This window comes from Ovis aries, chromosome 23 (genome assembly GCF_016772045.2).
Source record: "Ovis aries strain OAR_USU_Benz2616 breed Rambouillet chromosome 23, ARS-UI_Ramb_v3.0, whole genome shotgun sequence".
Lineage (NCBI taxonomy): Eukaryota > Metazoa > Chordata > Mammalia > Artiodactyla > Bovidae > Ovis > Ovis aries.
In genome coordinates this window covers 42,827,360-42,848,785 of record NC_056076.1, presented here as the reverse complement: position 1 = coordinate 42,848,785, position 21,426 = coordinate 42,827,360, and the positions used below count along the sequence as shown (strand labels likewise).

At 44.1% G+C, this 21,426-nt stretch overlaps 1 protein-coding gene across 4 annotated transcripts in view; it reads left to right on the top strand.

Moving 5' to 3' along the window:
• Nucleotides 1-21,426, top strand: part of PIEZO2 (piezo type mechanosensitive ion channel component 2) — a 257,611-nt gene that overhangs the window by 118,846 nt on the left and 117,339 nt on the right. For all 4 annotated transcript variants that reach the window (XM_042239280.2, XM_042239279.2, XM_060405256.1 and 1 more), the window contains exon 4: nucleotides 1,556-1,598. In XM_042239280.2, coding sequence (XP_042095214.1) covers nucleotides 1,556-1,598 — 43 coding nt within the window. The remainder of the gene's footprint in view (nucleotides 1-1,555; nucleotides 1,599-21,426) is intronic.

The window sequence follows — 21,426 nt, the reverse complement described above, 5'->3', positions numbered from 1 at the left end:
AGTTGGGCAAGAGTAACTTCATCTGAGGAGATAAATCTGAATCTGCTTTAAATTTGTGTGTTGATGCAGGTGTGTATAGTTCAGATCCCAAATTTACCGTGCGTCATTTATAGCAGTTATTGAAAATGCTCTATTGTAACGAAGTAGTATGAACTCAAGTCCCTTAATGAGATACCACATTCATGCCCACTTAGACTAGCTTGGAAACCATCCTGTCTAATGCCCGGGAGGCACTGAGTGGACACCTGAGAATGAAGTGCTGGGGGCAGAGTTCTCTGGAAAGAAACCTAAGTGCCCTCTTGGTTTATTTTGACTTGAGGAAAAGAAGCAGTGTAACTTCTTAGCTGCCTCTGGAGACCCAGTGCTGAACATACCACTTCCGATCTGCAAGACCAAATTGTATGGAAAGGTGGTGATTATCTTCTGTGATTATTAAAGCAACTAGTACATGACACAGCTCATGGATTTAGGTCTGGGAGGTGAGCAGAGGTGATAACTTGAACAGTTACTGAAGTCAAGTTATTGTTGCCCCTGACAATGCATTGGGAAAATGTGAAAGTGTGGCTGAGCAGAACCCTTGTTTTTCAGCTGCTAATTTGTGTCTGATTCTTTGTGACCCCGTGGACTGCAACACGCCGGGCGTCCCTGTCCTTTACCACCTCCCAGAGTTTGCTCACACTCATGTCCATTGAGTCAGTGATGCCATCCAACTATCTCATCCTCTGTCATCCCCTTCTCCTTCTGCCCTCAATCTTTCCCAGCATCAAGATATTTTCCAGTGAGTTGGCTCTTTGCATCAGGTGGCCAAAGTGCTGGAGATTCAGCTTCAGCATCAGTACCAGTCCTTCCAAAGTATATTCAGGGTTGGTTTCCTTTAGCAGAACGCCGAACTCTTATAAATGCAGACTTCTTATTAACATGATCTTTGATTAAAATGAGCATTTTTCTTTATACAAAGTACTCAGAAAATAGTCACGCTTATAGTGTGAGGAGAAACATGGAAAAATAACAGAAAATCATTTTTATACCCAGCTTTTCTTTTGGGGACTTGAATACCCTTCAGATCATGTCATTGGAAATAGCACTTTTGCATTCAGGAGACTTCTGATTAAAATGTTTAGCTTTAAAAATAAACATAAATCCCATGCTTCAGTGTTGAGGAGATAAAGGCATGATGGCCAGTGAATTGGAACATCAGAGTGTCCTCCAGCTTTCCAAATGCCACATGAAGTCAAAGTTGAATTTTGGGGAGTACAGCTTATAATGTGCTACTATTTCATTATTTTTAACAGGAGAGTATTACTCCTTTTTCTGCTCAGGACATATGTAGACTTTGAGAGGATGATTAATGGGAGAGTTCTCCACAGCCATGTCAGCAGTGGAAGGGGTAGGTGTTGACCATGGCAAAGGGTGCTCACCCAGACTGGTTGCTGAGAGGGAGGACAGTCACCCCACTCACATGTGTCAATACGAGCAAATCTCTATCAGACTGTGTAAACCTGGGCAGAACTGAGTCTTTGATGTGCATTAATTGTGTCCCTTCCTCCCATTGCAGGCTCAACCTGGGAGAAGACTTTCCGACAAATCGGCTTCGAAAGGTGAGCTGGGCTCGGTTACTCATGACCTGTTTTATTCCAGCAGTTCACTGATTATCCATTGGTGGTCTCACCACCACTACTTCAGTGACTGTGCCCTTGAGTAAGTTGTCATTTTTGAGCCTCGGTTTCCTTGTAAAGTAAAGCTTTGATTTATGCCATCCTTGCCTGCACACAGATTGAAACTGATGATTAAATGGGGCAATTTATGTGAAAATGCTTCTTCTACTGTGAACCAGTGTGAAAGATAAGTTGTAGAATTAGGGCATTGCAGAGAAGAGAGTTGACTCTCTTATTGCTTCCTGATGTCACATGTTATATTCAGTTCTATAGGTTTAGTACAGCGAAATTTATGTTTATATTGATATCTTCCTGATTATTTAAATTACCTGATCTTATCTGCTCCAAGTGAAAGGCTGAGATCATGTCACTCTTAGCTAAAAGCATTTCTGCACCAGCATGTCCTGAAAAGAAAAAAAATTGACTCATGATAACATCAGAAAATGTGCAGGTAGGCTCAGTATAGCCCTAATGACACCATACAATTTAACATCTCATAGTGAACTTGCAGCATTGGAGCAGCTATTGAGACAGAAAAGTAATTAAAAATTTTTTTTACTGTAAAAGATTTTGACTAATTCTTTTCAGCATAATAGCATTTTTGCATTCAGAAGACTTCTGAATAAAATGTTTAGCTTAAAAAATAAATGTAAATCCTGTGCCTTGAGGAGGTAAAGCCATGGTGTCCAGCAATTAGAATGTCAATGGCCCTCTAGCTTTCCAAACACCACATGAAGTTAAGAGTTGAATTTTGGAGAGTACAGCTTACAGTGTGCTACTATTTCATTACATTTAGCAGGAGAGTATTACTCATTTTTCAAACTGTGTCTTTATGTGTATCAGTCAAGCTGATGGAGTGCCTACAGCATATGAAAAGAATAATAAAATAGCTTAAAATGCATTATTTCTGCAGTAGTGAGTAAGAACAGATACCTCATCACCAGGCTGACTGTGATGGCATTTCTGGTACCATTTGTGATGGACTCAAAAGTCTGTTTATTTCTCTGTGTGCTCGTCCATGCCATCAGCACTGTCACTATCGATTTCTCATTAAGTTCTCGTGGTTGGTCCTTGAGGTTATTGGATAATGGTTTGGGGTGGGCAGATCTGGTGGACCAGCTTTCAGGTTGAAAATCACATGCAGCTTTGTGTGTGTGAGACCTTCCCCAAAGCATCTTTCTCTTGATTCTCCTTTTGTGTATTGACAAATGTCAAACATAACCAAAGAAGCTGTTGTTGTTTTAGTCTCTAAGTCGTGTCTGACTCTTTGTGACCCCATGGACCATAGCCTGCCAGAATCCTCTGTCCATGGGATTTCCCAGGAAAGAATGTTGGAGTGGGTAGCCATTCCCTTCTTCAGGGGATCTTCCTGAACCAGGGATTGAACCCATGTCTCTTGCTTTGGCAGGTGGGTACCACTGGGCCACCAGGGAAGCCCGCTTATTTGTTCACTGTATCCCTAAACCAAGGTTTATTGTAAGTTTACAGAAGTCTTTCAAGACCCAAAGTCTAGTCAAAGGAGAGAAGATAGCAAATTGAACATCAGTTATTTTTCTCCTGGCTTCAGGAAGACATTGCTATAGTTGCTTTGTCCATTTTTAGGGTTGGATGGGACTGAAATTGTAAAAAGAACCTCAGATACTGTGTCATCATCCCTACCTAAGTCAGTGTATGTGTGTGAAAAAATGGATGTTCTCTTGCAGAATCATGATGCCACACTGGTACCGAATACAAGCACCAGCCAGTTCTTAGCACCATCTAATACCAATCAGTGCATACACTTCCTGATCATCTCAAAAGTGTCGTCTAACAGACACTGGTTGAATTAGTATGCTCCTAAAGCCCACACTTACTATTAAACTTTTTTTCAACTTTAAAAAGTAAAAAAAAAAATTACTGAGTTATAATTTACATACAACATTATATTAGCTTTAGGTGCATGATATATTGATTTGATATTTGTATATGTCGTGAAATGGTCACCACTGTGTGACCGGTTTCCACTGTCACCACCAATTCTGTTCTGTTGCCGCATCTCCACCTCTGTATTGAGATAGTGTCCCCAAGTCTTTCCTACCTTCATTGGGTTTCTCTTCCTGTCACTAGCTTCTGAGGAAACCAGCCCCTCTGTCTTGCAACACCGCTGTCTTGTCTAGAGTGTCAGTGGCTTTGTTTACCTTGTCAGTCTACCCTCTGATTCACATAAACTCAGATCGCTCCTCTATGGCCTCTGGGGACAGCTTCATGGTGACTTCATGTCCTTTGTCGATGGCTGCCTGGTCTTTTCTCATTTCCGTCCTTCTAGCACAGCAGGAGGTACCAAGACCATCCAGGATTTTGGACCTGGCATCCACCATCTGTCCTGAGGGTGGACGTCTGGGCATTTTCCAGCCTTTGGCTCTTGTGATGAACAACCTTGTGCACATCTGTATTTTTGCCAGGTATTCTAGGGATAGATTCCTGAGTACAATCAAAGAGTAAGTTTTTGTGGAATTTTGATGGACATTGCCAAGTTTCCCTAAAATTTTGGCAGCAGTTTCGGCAGTTATTTCCCCAGAGCCTCACCAACATAACGTGCTGTCACACTCGAGGTTTTTTGCCAGCCTGATTGGTGAGAAATGGTAACTTGGTGTCCTTCTAATCTGCATTAATCCTGAGTCATTTTTCCATACAGTGGAGCTCAGGCTGAGGTTCTTTGCCATCTCCTGAGTGGAACTCTAAGAGCAAGAGCTGCTTCTAAGATAGTTAAGGATTCATTGATCTGCAGGATTCGGCAATTGAAACATTTTCTTTCTAGTTTGTATGACCTTAACCTTTTGCCTACTTGAATAATGATGTAATGAGAACAATTGCCATGTACCAAGGACGGTGTCACATCATTTTCAGTCTGTGCAGCAACCCCACAGACCAAGGATTCGCAAACTTTTTTCTAAAGAGGGAGAGGCCACATTTCAGGTTCCATAGGCCTTACAGTTTCTGTGGTAGCAGAAGGCAATGAGCATGCTTTGTTTCAACAAAATTTTGTTCAAAAAAACAGGAAGCTGGCAGGACTGGCTGCTGGCCAGACTTTGTGACCCCCTCTCATAGGTAAAGAAACCTAAAGAAAACCATACAGCTACCCAGAGAGCTGTAGCCACACACATTGACCTGCATGCAAGAGAAGGTCTGCCTGGCTTTCTACATGCAGCCACACTGAATGCTTGAATTATAGCTTTTTTTTTTGGTTTTGTGTTGTTTATATTTCCTATCCCTGTAGCTCTGGGAACATTGTCTTTAGTCTCAAGTCTTATCGACTATTCTCATTTTATGAATATTTTAAAGAAGGTCAGGGAGTAAAATTTGCATCTCGTAATGCCTCTCTAAATGGGTATGCCTCTGAAAAGATGTATACATTAAAATATTATTAAGGGATATATTGAGTGAAAGCTGTAGTTTTGAACTGTAGACTAAGTTTGGTGAACATCCCCAGTTTTAGAAGTTATCTTAAAGCATCACCCTTTGTTTTCTCATGTGGTCACATGTTTTCTCCTGTACGGGCAGGAGTTGTCTCTGCCTTGCATCAAGTGTCTTGAAATACAGGATAGATATTGATAGATGGGGTTATTGTGCAAAGACCGTGTCATGCAGTGCTGTTAAACATGGCCTTGCTTGATTTCTTCTCAAGTTTAACACTGTCTTTCTCTTCAAGGGAATTCCAATTATATCCTAAATGAAGCTGTCTGGCCCTTTAGAGCCATTGTGAGCAATATTGATCCTTTTAGTGCTGTGTCCTTTGAAGTTTGACCATCAGTCTGTTTGCTAACAGAGTATTTCAAAGTGGTCACGTCTAAAAAAAAAAAAAAAAAGTGACTGAGTCAGCCAAACCTCAAAGCTTTCTCCAAGAAAAAGAAAGCCAAGTTGTCCTCTGCTGTACATTCTGTGATGGGGAGGAAGGAGGGGACCTAGGGAATGAGCCTGCCCTTGTAGTAATATTGCCATGAGATACGTCCTGGTGAGCAAACTAAAAGATCAGATAGAGGGAGACACGTGAGGATCTGATTCTGTGGCAGCAGCATCCGGGAGCTTAGCAGATGTCTGTAAACTGTGTTTCATTGGTTTCCCCCTTTCCTGCTTGTGGTTCCTTCAGGACATGGCAGCTGCCGGTACCCAACAACCCCACCTCCTCCCAAACCTCCCCAGCTCCACAGCCACCACCCTCAGGCTCCCTCCTCTGTTTTCCAACACCTCCTGTCATGAAGCCACCAAGTGTGTTCATGATCTTGCATGGACTTACTGTGTGTCATTCTAGACCCTTGCTGCTGAGATGTCCATCTTGTTGTTTTACACATGCTAGTGCCAGCCCAAGGGTTGTCCAGTGATAGGCATTTAATAAATGTTTCAGAAACAAGCATTTTATGAGAGCACTAATCCCATTCACTGGGTCTCCACAGTCATGAGCTGATCACTTCCCAAAGACCCTCATATTTTAATACGTCTCATTGGGGGGTTAGAATTTCAGTAGGTGAATTTTGAGAAAACAAAAACATTCAGTCCATAACATGTGTCACTAACTCCCATACAATTGAAGAAAAGTTAGATCTTATGTTTGAGACTTTTATATCCTGTGATATCATATAATCCATTCCATTGGACTTTACTCATGCAGCTCATCAATTTTGCTGTTTTCTTTGATTGGCTGAAATACCTTGGTTATACTCGAAATGGAAAGTAAAAGCTATGATTAATATATGCACACCTGTGTGTGCATCTGTGTGTGCATGAGTATATATGTGTGTGTATTGTGTGTGTGTGTATAATAAAAGTAGATGATATCCATTTCTTAGGCTTTTGAGAGCTTTACCTAAGACTTTGACTTCCAGCTTGGAAAGGAACTTTTTTTTAATTCAAGCACAATGACATCATTTAGTGAGTATTTGGTGAACAAGATCTATTTTTCTTCTAGAAAAAAAAAAAAAGATGTAATCCTTCCTCCTTTTTCCTTCAAAATATGTCTGGAGGGAAAGATTTTCTGATTTGTAATCTCCAACTTCACTAAGTCAGGTCCCTAGGACTTAATATAAACAGTCTCTGAATGAATGAGTGATAAAGATCAGGTCCTATGGAGAATGGTGCATTCATGAACTGAAATCCCAAATTCCCAGGTGGTAAGGTTGGCACCTTGTTCTGTACAAAATGTGAGGTACCAAGCCAGAACGTTTTATATTTCATTAATGACATGAGCAAATGAACTGTGTAATAGATCTCTGAAAGCTTTTTCTAACCTTGGTGCAGACAGCACCGTGAATAATAGGAAGTTCACGCTGTTTGATACGGAGGTAAAATCTGGATGTTGAGTCTGTAGAATGGAATGTTTTGGGGAATCATGCTAGCAATACTCCCAAGCCTTGGTTCAGATTTCTCATTTGCTCTGCATCGTGAGATCCTGAAATTAGCTCTTTTATAGCTGTAACTGCAGTGAAATGTATTTCCCTCAGCCCAGCCAGTTAAACACTTCAGCTCGCGACCGAGCATCGTAGCTTTCATGAAGCGACAGTTTGTGTGAGGCAGATTTCAGAGGAGCTGTGTGGGTCTTCCGTCAGAATCTTCAGAAACCTATCACCCACAAAGAACAAAGTGGAAACAGTTCCTCCTTGCTCTTCTTTTTTTCCCCCGACTTATCTCTACTTGCTCACAGCCACATAGACTTCTAAAGGTACACGAAATCTTGGAAGTAGCAAACGTGACAGTGTCGCACACCTTCCAGAGTCTAGTGGTTTCATTTACTCAGTGATGTGTAAATGAGGATTCAGAGGACTAAGTGACTTCTTTATGCAGGACCAGGTGGCATTAAGCCTTTCAGCTTGTGAAGCCTGTGCCTCCTCCCTAAGCTTTGCGGACCTCTGAAGGTCTTATCAAACAGGAGCACTCATGTCACCTCAGTTGGTCACGTCCCTGGGCGCCAAGGGGGTTCGGGAAGCTGTCGTCAGGCAGGACCCTACTCGTCCCAGGCCGGTGTATTAATCCCTTATCCCGCCCTCCCCGGACCATCCTGTACCCACTGCCTCACCCATGACGGACTCCCTCCTGCCTCTGAGAGGCTCTGATGTCCAAGTCCCCTTTCCACACCCTTCCTATGGTCACTACTGAGGTTGATGCCCACCTCACTCTTCCTGGGGATGGAGAAGTGACCTGGGGTCCTGTCATCCAGAGAGCAAGTGAAAACGCTGGTCAGTGAGCAAGCCAGCAGCCCAGGGATTGTAGTCACCAGGTGGGAACAGGCGGAGCAGCCTGGGGGACCCTCACACGAGGGAAGGTGGTCTCACCCGGTCCTCGCGGGCAGTGGGTAGATTTGAAATGTCCACTCTCTGCTCTGACCGGTGAGATATACTGACTGAGGAATCCCGGCAGGTCACTGCTTCCATCCTGGAGTGAGCGTGCTTCTGGGGACGTGCTGGTGTCTCCCTTTGGGACGCTGCTAGACGTGCGCTGTGCTGTGGGGCAGCGGGGCCCAGTCCTCAGGCATCTGGGTGCAGCACTGGTTTTGCCCTGAGAGCAGTAGACTCCAGCACATTCCAGAAAGTGGAGCATAAGGTCCGAAGGAAGATGGCAGAGATGCTGTTCTGGTTGACTTTTCACTGACAGTGGGGTCCCTGGGCTGAGGGGCTTAGTGGTCAGTGTCTGTCCCCTCACTGCCCCCCTGCACCCCTGGAGGGCTGTGTGTCCTTATCCACATGTTGCCTAAGTGACTTTTAGGGAAAAAATAAAACCAAAGCAGACAAGCAGAAACAAAGCCCACTCCCTTTGTTGCCAGGCACGGGGCCTGAGGAAGTGCTGCCCCCACCATGGGGTCCCAGGGGTGCTTCCTACTCTGACCGCCTGAGTCAGGCCCCACGTCCCCAGTCCCACTCAGGCCGGAGGCTGCCCTCTGTGTAACCACAGTACCACCCAGCCCGGTTCTGTGGGGGCTCTGGAGTAGGATGGAGCTGCCCCGCCAGGTTTGGGTGTTCTCTGCCGGACAGGCCGGGGGAGCCCCAGGCTTCTGGACACACATTCTCTCTGGACAAACAATAGCTGGCTGAGGCTCGGGTAGGGGAGGAGGAACCAGGTGGGCGCTGGGGCCAGACTCAGCTCTCCTTCAGGCAATTTCCTGTCGGTAAGGAGGGGCCCAGATTGTGGAATGCAAACACAGGGGACAGTGACGTGCCGTGTGCTGGAGGAAGCTCCAGGGCCGGGCAGGGCCCAGCGTATAGCAGACACTTCGCTGAAGGGCTCGTTCAGCTGCCCTGGGAGGTTGAGAACTTCAATCCAGCCTAAACGTGAGCCCTTATGGAAACATTCAGTGCAACTATAAAAACTCACTATTAAAAAAATGATGATTTCTCGTGTAAGTCAAGAAAGGAGCATTTATACATGCAGACCTGGGTGGAGGGCGGGCATGGAGAGAGTGGAAAAGATGGGTAAGAAACGCCCTATCCTGAACTGCTGACCCACTCTCAGTGGACTCCCCAGTGCTCAAGGTCAACAGGGACAGCCTTGTGTTCATCAGCATCAGGGGCCAGAGCGTAGGGACCCAGTGTGGGCAGCTGCCTTCATGGTGGTGGATCCTGGGGGTCAGTGTTTGCACAGGGAGGGTCCTGAGAGGGGACCCGAGGACCTGAGGAAGCAGGAACTTCCTGAGCATCCATGGGGCTCTTAATCTCGTCCACCTCCCGAGAACAGGACAGAAACGTGCACTGTTCAGATTTGCAGGCATGCAAACCTCAGTGGCCACGGCTCACTCTAGAAGTGTTTATTTTATTTGCTTATTTATAAAAATAACGAATCTGTGTTTAGAAGAAAGTCTCCCAATAACCTAGCTCCAATCTCATAAATCAGCAATTTTGTAATAGGCCTTGAATTGTTAAAACATAATTTCCCAGAATTTCAAGCACAGGGATTTGAGGAAGAAACCGTCTCCTCCACACCCATGTTGTTAATTTTATCCCTGCCATAAATTGTTTGCGTGGGGAAGTCCCCTGGGAGAAGTGGCCAAGGAGCAGCTCCATGGAAATACCGAGGAGAGAGATTCAGGGACCTTGGGGACCACCTTCCTTCCTGGATGTTGACATGTGCTGGGACCCTCTCTGCCATTCAGTACATTTTCAACCAGCTACATATTTATAGATGCATATGGTTTATACAGGACATTTATATCAAGTGCTTATTAGGTTTTCCTGCTATTTATTTTTTAAAAATTATTTGTTTCTAATTGAAGGATAATTGCTTTACAATATTGTAATGGTTTCTGCCATATATCAGCAAGAATCAGCCATAGATATACGTATGTCCCCTCCCTCCCACCTCCCACCGCATCTTACCCATCCAGAGTGTCACAGAGCATTGGGTCAAGCTCCCCGTGCTACACAGCAAATTTCCATTGGCTAGCTATTTTACATATGGTGGTGTATACATGTTTCCATGCTACTCTCTCAATTTTTTCCCACCCTCTCCATCCCCCAGTGTGTCCATCAGTCTGCTCTCTATGTCTGTGTCTCCACTGCCACCCTGCAGATAAGTTCATCAGTAGCATCTTTCTAGATTCCATATACATGTGCTGATACATATTTGTTTTTCTCTTTCTGACTTACTTCACTCCATAATAGGCTCTAAGTTCATCTACCTCATTAGAATTGACTCAAATTCATTCCTTTTTATGCCTAAGTAATATTCCATTCTGTGCATGTACCAAAGCTTCTTTATCCATCGATTACATTGTCTCAGATTTGGGGTTTCCTCTCAAGTTACCCTTGCCACTCACTCTGCGTTTCTCCAGTGCCTCCCTCATCAGGTTTATTGGGGTGTAATTTACAGCCTGGGAAATTCCCCCCTTTTTAGGTGTGTCATTCTACGACTTTGACAACCTAGCCAGCCATGTCATCACCTCCATTTTAAGATTTATAATATTTTCACCTTTCCAGAAAGTCTTCTGCCCCTTTGTCATCCATCCCTTACCTCCCCCAGCTCCAAGCAATCACTGCTCAGAGTTCTCTTTCTCTGATCTCACCTTTTCCAGTCATGTGAATGGACTCATAGTTTGTGGTTTTCATATCTGGCTTCTTTCACTTAACATAATACTTCTTAGGTTCAACCATAGAAGTTGAAAGCATCATTACTTTCACTGTAAATTGTATTCCATTGCATAGATCACCGCAAATTATCCAGGGAGAAGCTGGTAGGTGTTTGGCATGTTTTCAGCTGTTGGTGATTATGAATGAAGCTGCTCTAAACCTTTGCCTACAGATCTTTCTGTGGACAAATTTATGTGCTATGTCCCTTGATTATGTCCTCTGCCTTCAGCCTCTTTAGTTAGTGAACCCTAAATTACTCAAAGTGCTTTCTGAAAAAACCTTGAAAACTCAATCACATTTTAGCTGCACGGAGAAGTGTATGTAGAAAGATGCTTTGGTAATTCTGTTCACAGTGTGGGCCAAGACGCTATAATTTTTGCTTCACAAATTTTTATTTTCATTTCTTGGATTTACTGAGCATAGGGTGCGTCTTTGGACAGGTGAAAATTCAGCTTTTTTTATTTGTTTGATTAACATTTTATTCCTGAGCAATTTTGGTTTGTTTCAGAGCTTAGTGTTTCCAGTTTGTTATGATGTGCTGGAGTATGGATCCTCCACCTTCACCTACAATCTCAAATTCTAGTATGCTCTGAACACTTGGTATTTTAGCCTGATTTCTCAGTGCCAAAAACCTGACCTGAACTGACCTGGGAGCCAGGGGGAGAGGATTGCACTGAGTGTGAAGGGATGAGGTGTGTGTGCTGGGGGAGGGGACACTGCCCTCAAGCCTCCTGCCACGGTTACATATTCTGGTGAGGCACCTTCCTGACATCTGGAAAAGTATGAACTTTGTAATATACTCAGCTCCGAGAGATTTGGAGGAAGGATCTGTTTTTTCTCCATCTGTCTTCGGCACAACTGCTCCCTATCTGTTTGATGGAACTGACTTGTGCTAGAGCAGGAGTCTGAAGCTTTTTTTTTTTTCATTGTGACTACACTTGTACACTTTATGCCAAGACCCAGTTCAATGCAAATACATCCAGTTTCCAAAGCAACAGCTCCTCTTACTGCATGCAGTGTACCCCCCTCTTCCTTTGCTGTGTTCATGAAAAAGAAAATGCTGGCTGGTGCCGCTGCATTTATTTGATTACAGACTGGTTAGTCATGGCTGCAGCTGAGAGAGCCATGAGCTGCGGGTGATGCTCAGCCAGGAGGGAGACTGGAGGTCCATGCCCGCCTCGCTGTGCCTGGGCCCATAGGGATGACAGACACTTATGTGTCGTGGCATTTGCGGGCTGTCACAGTGACACATGAGGCCTGCTTTATCACAGAAATGCATGTGCAGGTTCGACTCAAAATCTTTGCAGTTCAGGTCGAGCAGAAGGAACCCTGAGACTGTGTCCTCTAAACTCCTGGAGTCAATCACCCAGCTCCAGAGAGACTAGACTAGATTGTACTCACCTCCTGTGTTTCAGTCGTTCACAGGGCCTTGCAAACCAATCAGAGGATCACCATGGGGTGGGCTGGTGGAGGGAGTGAGTGTGAGACAAAGGTTGTATTTCAGGAGCTAGACTGTGCACAATCATTGACACTGCCGGGGAAATGAGGGGTCCTAGAGGAAAGAGGAGGTGAACCAGTCTGCATTGGTGCTGAAGTGGGGCCCCAACGAGACTCAGGGAGGGTCCCTGGGGCATCCCTGACCCTGTGCAGCTCCCTTGCTGTGGGGTGGTGGCCAAGCATCAGTGCCTGGGCTCCAGAGGCCACCAGAAGACCAGGTACAACCATCTCAGTAGTTCATATTCATCTAAATAATGCTCATTTGCATTTTAATTGTTTTATTGGAATTCAATTGAAGTTGACCTTCCTACCAACTCTGAACCAAAGGGCTGGCTCCCAAAGGAGTGGCATGAATGGGGTTATACTTTTCCAGCTTCTGAAGGTAACAGCGTTTGTGTTTGTTCCTAAGTCTGCTTTTTGGCCCTACCTGAAATTCCAACACTTCTGTCAGCCATCCCTGGAATTCCAGCACTCTTCCTCTTTCCTGGTCCCTTCTCAATTTCCCCGTCTCTTTATTTTGAATTTTCTGAGTCAAAATGAAACCTGACAGTTGGGAAGACCCTGAGAAGTCATTTTGTTGGTGAGAAACTGAGACTTACAAAAGCAAATTGGGTTGCCCGTGAACATCCACCCCAACCTCACTGCTTCCCTGGACTTAGATGGGAGGATGGTAATTGAGTTTGACCAAATATAATCATGGCTGAGACTGCAGCAGTTGGTCATTTTCTTTCCCAGGCAGGTAATCGACTTTGTGTTTTCATGATATGTTCTACATGAGGAATTCTGAGCAGTATGACACTTCTGATTTTAAAAAATAATATGAAATATTAAAAATACACTTTTGTACATGCCAACCAGCTTTCAAAGTTAAGAACCTAGGTGCTGCAACACAGGTGACTGTGTCCCTCTCTCTGTCCAAAAACATGTTTGTTGCTTTCTTGGAGTTCTTTATGGGTGAGTCTGTAAGTGATCAATATTCTGTATGCTTGCTACTTCTTTTTTTTTTCTCTCTCAATATTATGTTTGTGAGATGCATCCATGTTTATTGGTGTAGATCCAGGTTGTACGTACATCTGCACTAACTTACTGATTCACAGTGTTTTATGGCTACATTTTCTCTCCTCTTGATGGATAAGGAGTTTTTTTCCCCAGCTTCCAGCTTCCTAGACTCCCTTTCAGAGAGGAATAATCACCCTGCACAAATAGGATCGTGTGACTGTAACTGGTTTGGAGAGGAAGTGTCTGCTTGTTGAAGAGAAATGAGGTTTTAAGTTGTTTAGCTTGTACTTTTCTATACGGAAAATGTAATTGAGCTGAGCCCAGAAAGTCACGCGATATAGGATAACATTTTATGGGGAAATGTGTACATCAATCTCCTTAATTTATTAGAACAGGGCTTCTTCATATAACCTCGTCAGTCTGATTTCAAACGCAGGATTTACTTGAAATAAAATTTAATTTGTTCGACTTCTCTGATGGCTCAGTGGACAAGAATCCCCCTGCCAATTCTGCCAGTGGAGACATGGTTTCAATCCCTGATCTGGGAAGATCCCACATGCTGCAAAGCAACTAAGCCTGTGCACCGTAACTACTGAACCTGTGCTCTAGAGCCTGGGAGCCAAAACTGCTGAAGCCCACTCACCCTACAGGCTGTGCTCTGCAACAAGAGAAGCCATGGCAATGAGAAGCCCGGGCACCACAACTGGAGACCAGCCCCTGATCTCTGCAACTAGAGAAAACCCGTGCAGCAACAAAGACCCAGTGCAACCAAAAATAAATAAATAAATTACACTATTAAAACATTTTAATTGTTATTAAATGCTCTGAAATGAACACTGACAATTCATTTACAGAGCCTTCCATAAATATTTATACTCTGTGCAGTCCCTGGACCATCTGACTTACTCCATGGACTTTAGCCAACCTACATGAGAAGAAATCTCTCGCTCTGCCCCTCCAGCCAAGACCTCTCTAGGGCACAAACCCCACGTGGGTCCAGGGTGACCTGTCATGTCCATACCTCATGTCGGTACCTCATGTCCGTACCTCACCCTCACCATGGAAGGCCACCTCCCAGCCCCACTTCCTGCGACCAGATTGTGACTTCCTTCGTGGGCTCAGTTCCATGGTGATGGTGGAGAGTCCTTTGCTCCAAACCCTTCAGCCCTTCTGGTTTTGCAGATGCTTCACCAGAGCCCAAGTCCAACAAGGAGGACCTGGCCACAACACCTCTTCCTGATTTATCTCAGTGTTTAAAACACACTTTCATAACCAACATTCAGTGCTCAAGGAGAGGGCCTGGCACTTGATAGAGGCATAGTAAATATTTTTGGAATAAATAAAAAATCTGACCAAATCAAGCCATTTAATGTTCATTGGATACAATTAATTGTTCTTGTTCTTGAAATATTTTCTCTGGTGTATGCAAAAAGTGCATATATATTTTTAATGGTTTATAGTTTCCAATTGTGACCATTAACTCACATCCAAAGAACTGAGATGTTACTCATCAACCTCCGGTCCTCAGGCACTCCACAGACACTAGTGACTGTCCTGCCCTTTGTACTTTATCTTCCCTGAACTGAATTACGGCAATACTTGTGGCAGACACCTGATCTAATTCATAAGCAGGACTTTGCACAAACTATTGTCATAGGAAAGAAAGAGTAAATATTTGGAGATCACATTAATTCTGCCAGCCTGTATTCAGAGCACACACTGTACCACATGTACACACACCCATACACACATATCAGTTCAATTCAGTTCAGTTCAGTTGCTCAGTCATGTCCGACTCTTTGCAACTCTGTGAATCGCAGCATGCCAGGCTTCCCTGTCCTTCACCAACTCCTGGAGTTCACTCAGACTCACATCCATCGAGTCAGTGATGCCATCCAGCCATCTCGTCCTCTGTCGTCCCCTTCTCCTCCTGTCCCCAATCCCTCCCAGCATCAGAGTCTTTTCCAATGAGTCAACTCTTTGCATGAGGTGGCCAAAATACTGGAGTTTCAGCTTTAGCATCATTCCTTCCAAAGAAATCCCAGGGCTGATCTCCTTCAGAATGGACTGGTTGGATCTCCTTGCAGTCCAAGGGACTCTCAAGAGTCTTCTCCAACACCACAGTTCAAAAGCATCAATTCTTCGGCGCTCAGCCTTCGTCACAGTCCAACTCTCACATCCATACATGACCACAGGAAAAGCCATAGCCTTGACTAGACGGACCTTAGTCGGCAAAGTAATGTCTCTGCTTTTGAATATACTATCTAAGTTGGTCATAACTTTTCTTCAAGGAGTAAGCGTCTTTTAATTTCATGGCTGCAGTCACCATCTGCAGTGATTTTGGAGCCCCCCAAAATAAAGTCTGACACTGTTTCCACTGTTTCCCCATCTATTTCCCATGAAGTGATGTGACTGGATGCCATGATCTTTGTTTTCTGAATGTTGAGCTTTAAGCCAACTTTTTCACTCTCCTTTTCACTTTCATCAAGAGGCTTTTTAGTTCCTCTTCACTTTCTGCCATAAGGGTGGTGTCATATGCATATCTGAGGTTATTGATATTTCTGCCGGCAATCTTGATTCCAGCTTGTGTTTCTTCCAGTCCAGCGTTTCTCATGATGTACTCTGCATATAAGTTAAATAAGCAGGGTGACAATAGACAGCCTTGACGTCCTTTTCCTATTTGGAACCAGTCTGTTGTTCCATGTCCAGTTCTAACTGTTGCTTCCTGACCTGCATACAGATTTCTCAAGAGGCAGGTCAAGTGGTCTGATATTCCCATCTCTTTCAGAATTTTCCACAGTTTATTGTGATCCATACAGTCAAAGGCTTTGGCATAGTCAATTAAAGCAGAAATAGATGTTTTTCTGGAACTCTCTTGCTTTTTCCGTGATCCAGCGGATGTTGGCAATTTGATCTCTGGTTCCTCTGCCTTTTCTAAAACCAGCTTGAACATCAGGAAGTTCATGGTTCATGTATTGCTGAAGCCTGGCTTGGAGAATTTTGAACATTACTTTACTAGCGTGTGAGATGAGTGCAATTGTGCTGTAGTTTGAGCATTCCTTGGCATTGCCTTTCTTTGGGATTGGCACACATACAAATATAATATATACATATATATATACACACATATATATATAGTCCTCTTGGATATAGAGATTTACAAATAAGTGAGTAACATAAAGTGTTAGGGGTCTAAAGGAAACAGATGGTGGGCTTTGCAGTAGAGATGAGGGAGGTGAGTCTTGACTGATGAGGATGACGTGGAAGTGTGTGTGAGGAGGGGTTTGTGGTCTGAGGGAGAAGGCTGTGCTCTGACTCAGAGGGACAAACACTTGCCTGTCCTTGGATGTGCAGCCAGCACGGCTGTAATTTGAGGTCTGAGGAAGTCTTAGCAAGAGACAAGGCACACACGTCTGTAATTCAGAGGCCTCGTAAGTGAGCTTGGGAATATGGGCCTTTCTCATTGCTGGTGCAGTGAGCAAGTCCAAACTATGCTTCTAAAAGTTCAGCTTGGCCTGGTTGGCAGAGGGGACACCCCGAGGCAAAGTGACAGTCATTCAGAAGACAAGGTGGTGAAGGGAGACGTGTGGAGAAATGGTCAGGCACTGGGTAGAGACATCTCATAGGAAGATGGGTGTCTTCAGATGGTCTTGGGGACATGCTGGGACTGGGACTGAATGAGCAGCTTTGTGAGTTGTCGTGCGCTTTCTGGTCTCTTCCAGTCTGTCCCAAGAGCAAGTGGACACTTGGGAGATGGGGTGGACAGCTGGGAGAGGGGATGAGGGAAAGAAATCAGGTGTTGCTGGCACTGTAGTTATTAGGGGCTTATTCAAAACCAAATATATGAGAATTAGTTACATCTAAGTACAGCTTCCAAAGTATCCATTCATTGTGATCAAAAATCTAGACCAATGAGGAGACTCCAGCATTTTCTAAAACCTGTGCCATGAACAGTAGCTCAGCCCAATGTAGTAGATTTTAGATAAAACGTTAAGAAATGGTTTGTGCTCAGATAAATTTGGGAAGCAGAGATTTGCACGCGAGCTCAGTTGCTTCAGTTGTGTCCGACTCTTTTGCGACCATATGAACTGTAGTCCAGCAGGCTCCTCTGTCCATGGGATTCTCCAGGCAAGGATACTGGAGTAGGTTGCTGTACCTTTCTCCAGGGGACCTTCCTGACCCCGGGATCAAACCCATGATTCCTGTGTCTCCTGCATTGCGAGTGGGTTCATTACCCACTGAGCCACCTGGGAAGCCCAGAGGTTTAGATAAACTCCAATTTATTGTTTTTCTACAGAACTTCTCAAGTTCTTTACTAAAATAATAACTGTTGTGATTTTCTAACACTTATTTGACCAGAGGCAGTTTTTTATTTTCTTTTTTTTTGGTCATGTTTTGCTTTAATTCCCAGTATTTCTTAGGGCTAGCTCTCTGATGAATGTGCTTCAGTAGACTCTGGTCTAGACAGTGAAGATGGAGACTGTAGTGATAATATGGTCCCCATGGGAGGTATCAAGTGGACTCTGACCTGGTCATTGTCCGCGGCCCACACTGTCGTCTTCTGGAGGTTCCTGGAGCCCATGTGCTGGCAGTGCTCTGAACGTGCTGCTTTGTGAGCTCAGGTGACAGCACTAGCTAACAGGTTGGCACCTCCATGGCTGACGATTCCACTCTGAGCTGGACCACAGCCCAGTCCTGTTTCTGGGAGCTGCGTTCTGTCATGGCTGAGGAGTAATTGCTTTGCAGTTGGGGTTCATTTACTCTCTTCATGTTTGTGGGTGATCAAGTGTCTCCTTGGGGACCTAGGAGCACAAAGCTGAGGCTGTTGACTCGAAGCCACTGTTTGTAAATTGAGAGCCATGTACAGAGTGCAGGTTGGGGTTGGGGGCAGGGGTGGGGGCAGGCACAGCGGCTCCTGGGTCCACTGTGCTGGGTGGGATGCTGCGTACGTACCTCAGAGAACTGTTTCCCGCCAGTCGGCTTGGTTTGTGCTTCTCATAAAATGCCATGATCAATTCGTTTTCCGCAAAAAAGCTGCAGTAATTTATCCCCCAAATCTACTCAGGAGGGACTGCCGGCTCCCCAGACCTCAGCCCCACCCAGGAAATACCTCCCCACCCAGCCTGGCCTTCATCTCCTGGCCTCTCTCCTTGATCTCTGAATTCTCATTCTGATGATGTGAATCCTCCTTTGCTCTGCCTGATCGCGTTAGGTGTGCTTGCAAAACCTCTACAGTTTTCTTATGATGAAATCAATCATCAGATTTCCTTATTATAGATTTGGATTATAAATTTTATAAGTAATTATAAAATCTGTATGAAGTGTTCACAGTATTATACGTTTGGATGAAGTTTTCGTATTTGATTTCTCTTACTCTTAGCCCAAATGCAAGGAATTTGCTATTTTTTAAAACCTCTCACACAACCACGTGTGTTTTATTTATGGAGGTAAAGGGATGTCTCATCACATCCAAGTTTCTCTGTTCAGAGAAGTTTCAGTTCAGTTAGTTCAGTTCAGTTGCTCAGGTGTGTCCCACTCTTTGTGACTCCATGAATCGCAGCCCGCCAGGCCTCCCTATCCATCACCAACTCCTGGAGTTCACTCAGACTCACGTCCATTGAGTCTGTGATGCCATCCAGCCATCTCATCCTCTGTCGTCCCATTCTCCTCCTGTCCCCAATCCCTCCCAGCATCAGAGTCTTTTCCAATCAGTCAACTCTTCACATGAGGTGGCCAAAGTACTGGAGTTTCAGCTTTAGCATCATTCTTTACAAAGAACACCCAGGACTGATCTCCTTCAGAATGGACTGGTTGGATCTCCTTGCAGTCCAGTGGACTCTCAAGAGTCTTCTCCAACACCACAATTCAAAAGCATTAATTCTTCGGCGCTCAGCCTTCATCACAGTCCAACTCTCACATCCATACATGACCACTGGAAAAACCATAGCCTTGACTAGACAGACCTTTGCTGATAAAGTAATATCTCTGCTTTTCAACATGCTATCTAGGTTGGTCATAACTTTCCTCCAAGGAGTAAGCGTCTTTTAATTTCATGGCTGCAGTCACCATCTGCAGTGATGTTGGAGCCTCCCAAAATAAAGTCTGCCACTGTTTCCCCATCTATTTCCCATGAAGTGATGGGACCAGATGCCATGATCTTTGTTTTCTGAATGTTGAGCTTTAAGCCAACTTTTTCACTCTCCTCTTTCATTTTCATCAAGAGGCTTTTTAGTTCCTCTTCACTTTCTGCCAGAAGGGTGGTGTCATCTGCATATCTGAGGTTATTGATATTTCTCCTGGCAAACTTGATTCCAGCTTGTGCTTCTTCCAGTTTGAGCATTCTTTGGCATTGCCTTTCCTTGGGATTGGAATGAAAACTGACCTTTTCCAGTCCTGTGGCCACTGCTGAGTTTTCCAAATTTGCTGGCATATTGAGTGCAACACTTTCAGAGCATCATCTTTCAGGATTTCAAATAGCTCAACTGGAATTCCATCACCTCCGCTAGCTTTGTTCATAGCGATGCTTTCTAAGGTCCACTTGACTTCACATTCCAGCATGTCTGGCTCTAGGTGAGTGATCATACCATCGTGATTATCTTGATTGTGAAGATCTTTTTGTACAGTTCTTCTGTGTATTCTTGCCACCTCTTCTTAATATCTTCTGCTTCTGTTAGGTCCATGCCATTTCTGTCCTTTATCAAGCCCATCTTTGCATGAAATGTTCCCTTGGTATCTCTGATTTTCTTGAAGAGATCTCTAGTCTTTCCCATTCTGCTGTTTTCCTCTATTTCTTTGCATTGATCACTGAAGAAGGCTTTCTTATCTCTTCTTGCTATTCTTTGGAACTCTGCATTCAGATGCTTATATCTTTCCTTTTCTCCTTTGCTTTTCGCTTCTCTTCTTTTCACAGCTATTTGTAAGGCCTCCCCAGACAGCCATTTTGCTTTTTTGCATTTCTTTTCCAGGGAGATGGTCTTGATCCCTGTCTCCTGTACAATGTCACGAACCTCATTCCATAGTTCATCAGGCACTCTATCTATCAGATCTAGTCCCTTAAATCTATTTCTCACTTAGAGTCATGTATAAAACCCAGCCTTCTAATGGGGAGGTCCTTTTCCAGACCATTTTTATAAAAAGCCAGTCAGACTGGTCTGAGGAATTTTTCCTAGAAGATCCTGGATTAGGAGATTCTTTACTTAAGACTTGACTTATATTCATATTATGGTACCAAGTAAATGGTAATATTCTAAAGGTGCAACAGTAGTGGCCTAGTTAAGTAACTAGTGACTGTGAGTGTGGTAAAGGTTTAAAAATCTTCAGTGAGTTGTGAAGATGTGAGTGATGTATTAAATGAACAAATTACTTTCAAAAACAACAGATAAAGTATGAGCCTAGTTTTGTTAACACTAAGATTGCATGTATAGTAGTTTCTTATGGTTTCCAAACTATTGAGTAGAGTTACCTATGCTATGCAGTAGGTCTTATTGTTATATACAGTGCTGTGTATATGTTCATCCCAAATTCCTAATTTATCCCTCCCTGCTCACCTTTCTCCTTTGGTAACCAGAAATTCGTTTTCTTTGTCTGTGAGTCTATTTCTGTTTTGTAAATAGTTCATGTCATTTTTTTAGATTCCACTTAGAAGCAAGATCATATGATTATTTATTTATTTATTTAAATACATAAATGTTTGTATTCAGAGATATTTGTATATACTATATTCACATAGCATATATTTTGTATGGGCTTCCCTGGTGGTTCAGATGTTAAAGTGTCTGCCTGCAATACGGTAGACCTGGGTTCAATTCCTGGGTCGGGAAGATCCCCTGGAGAAGGAAATGGCAACCCACTCCAGTATTCTTGCCTGGAGAATCCCAAAGACGGAGAAGCCTGGTGGGCTACAGTCCGGGGGGTTCGCAAAGAGTCGCATAGGACTGAGCGACTTCACTTCCATATTTTATATATTTATTACACATTTTTTTTCCTTTACAATATTGTATTGGTTTTGTCATACATCAACATGAACCCACCACGGGTGTATATGTGTTCCCCATCCCACCTTCCTCCCACCTCCCTCCCCGTACCATCTCTCTGGGTCATCCCAGTGCACCAGCCCCAAGCATCCTGTATCCTGCATCGAACCTGGACTGGCGATTCGTTTCTTATATGATATTATACATGTTTCAATG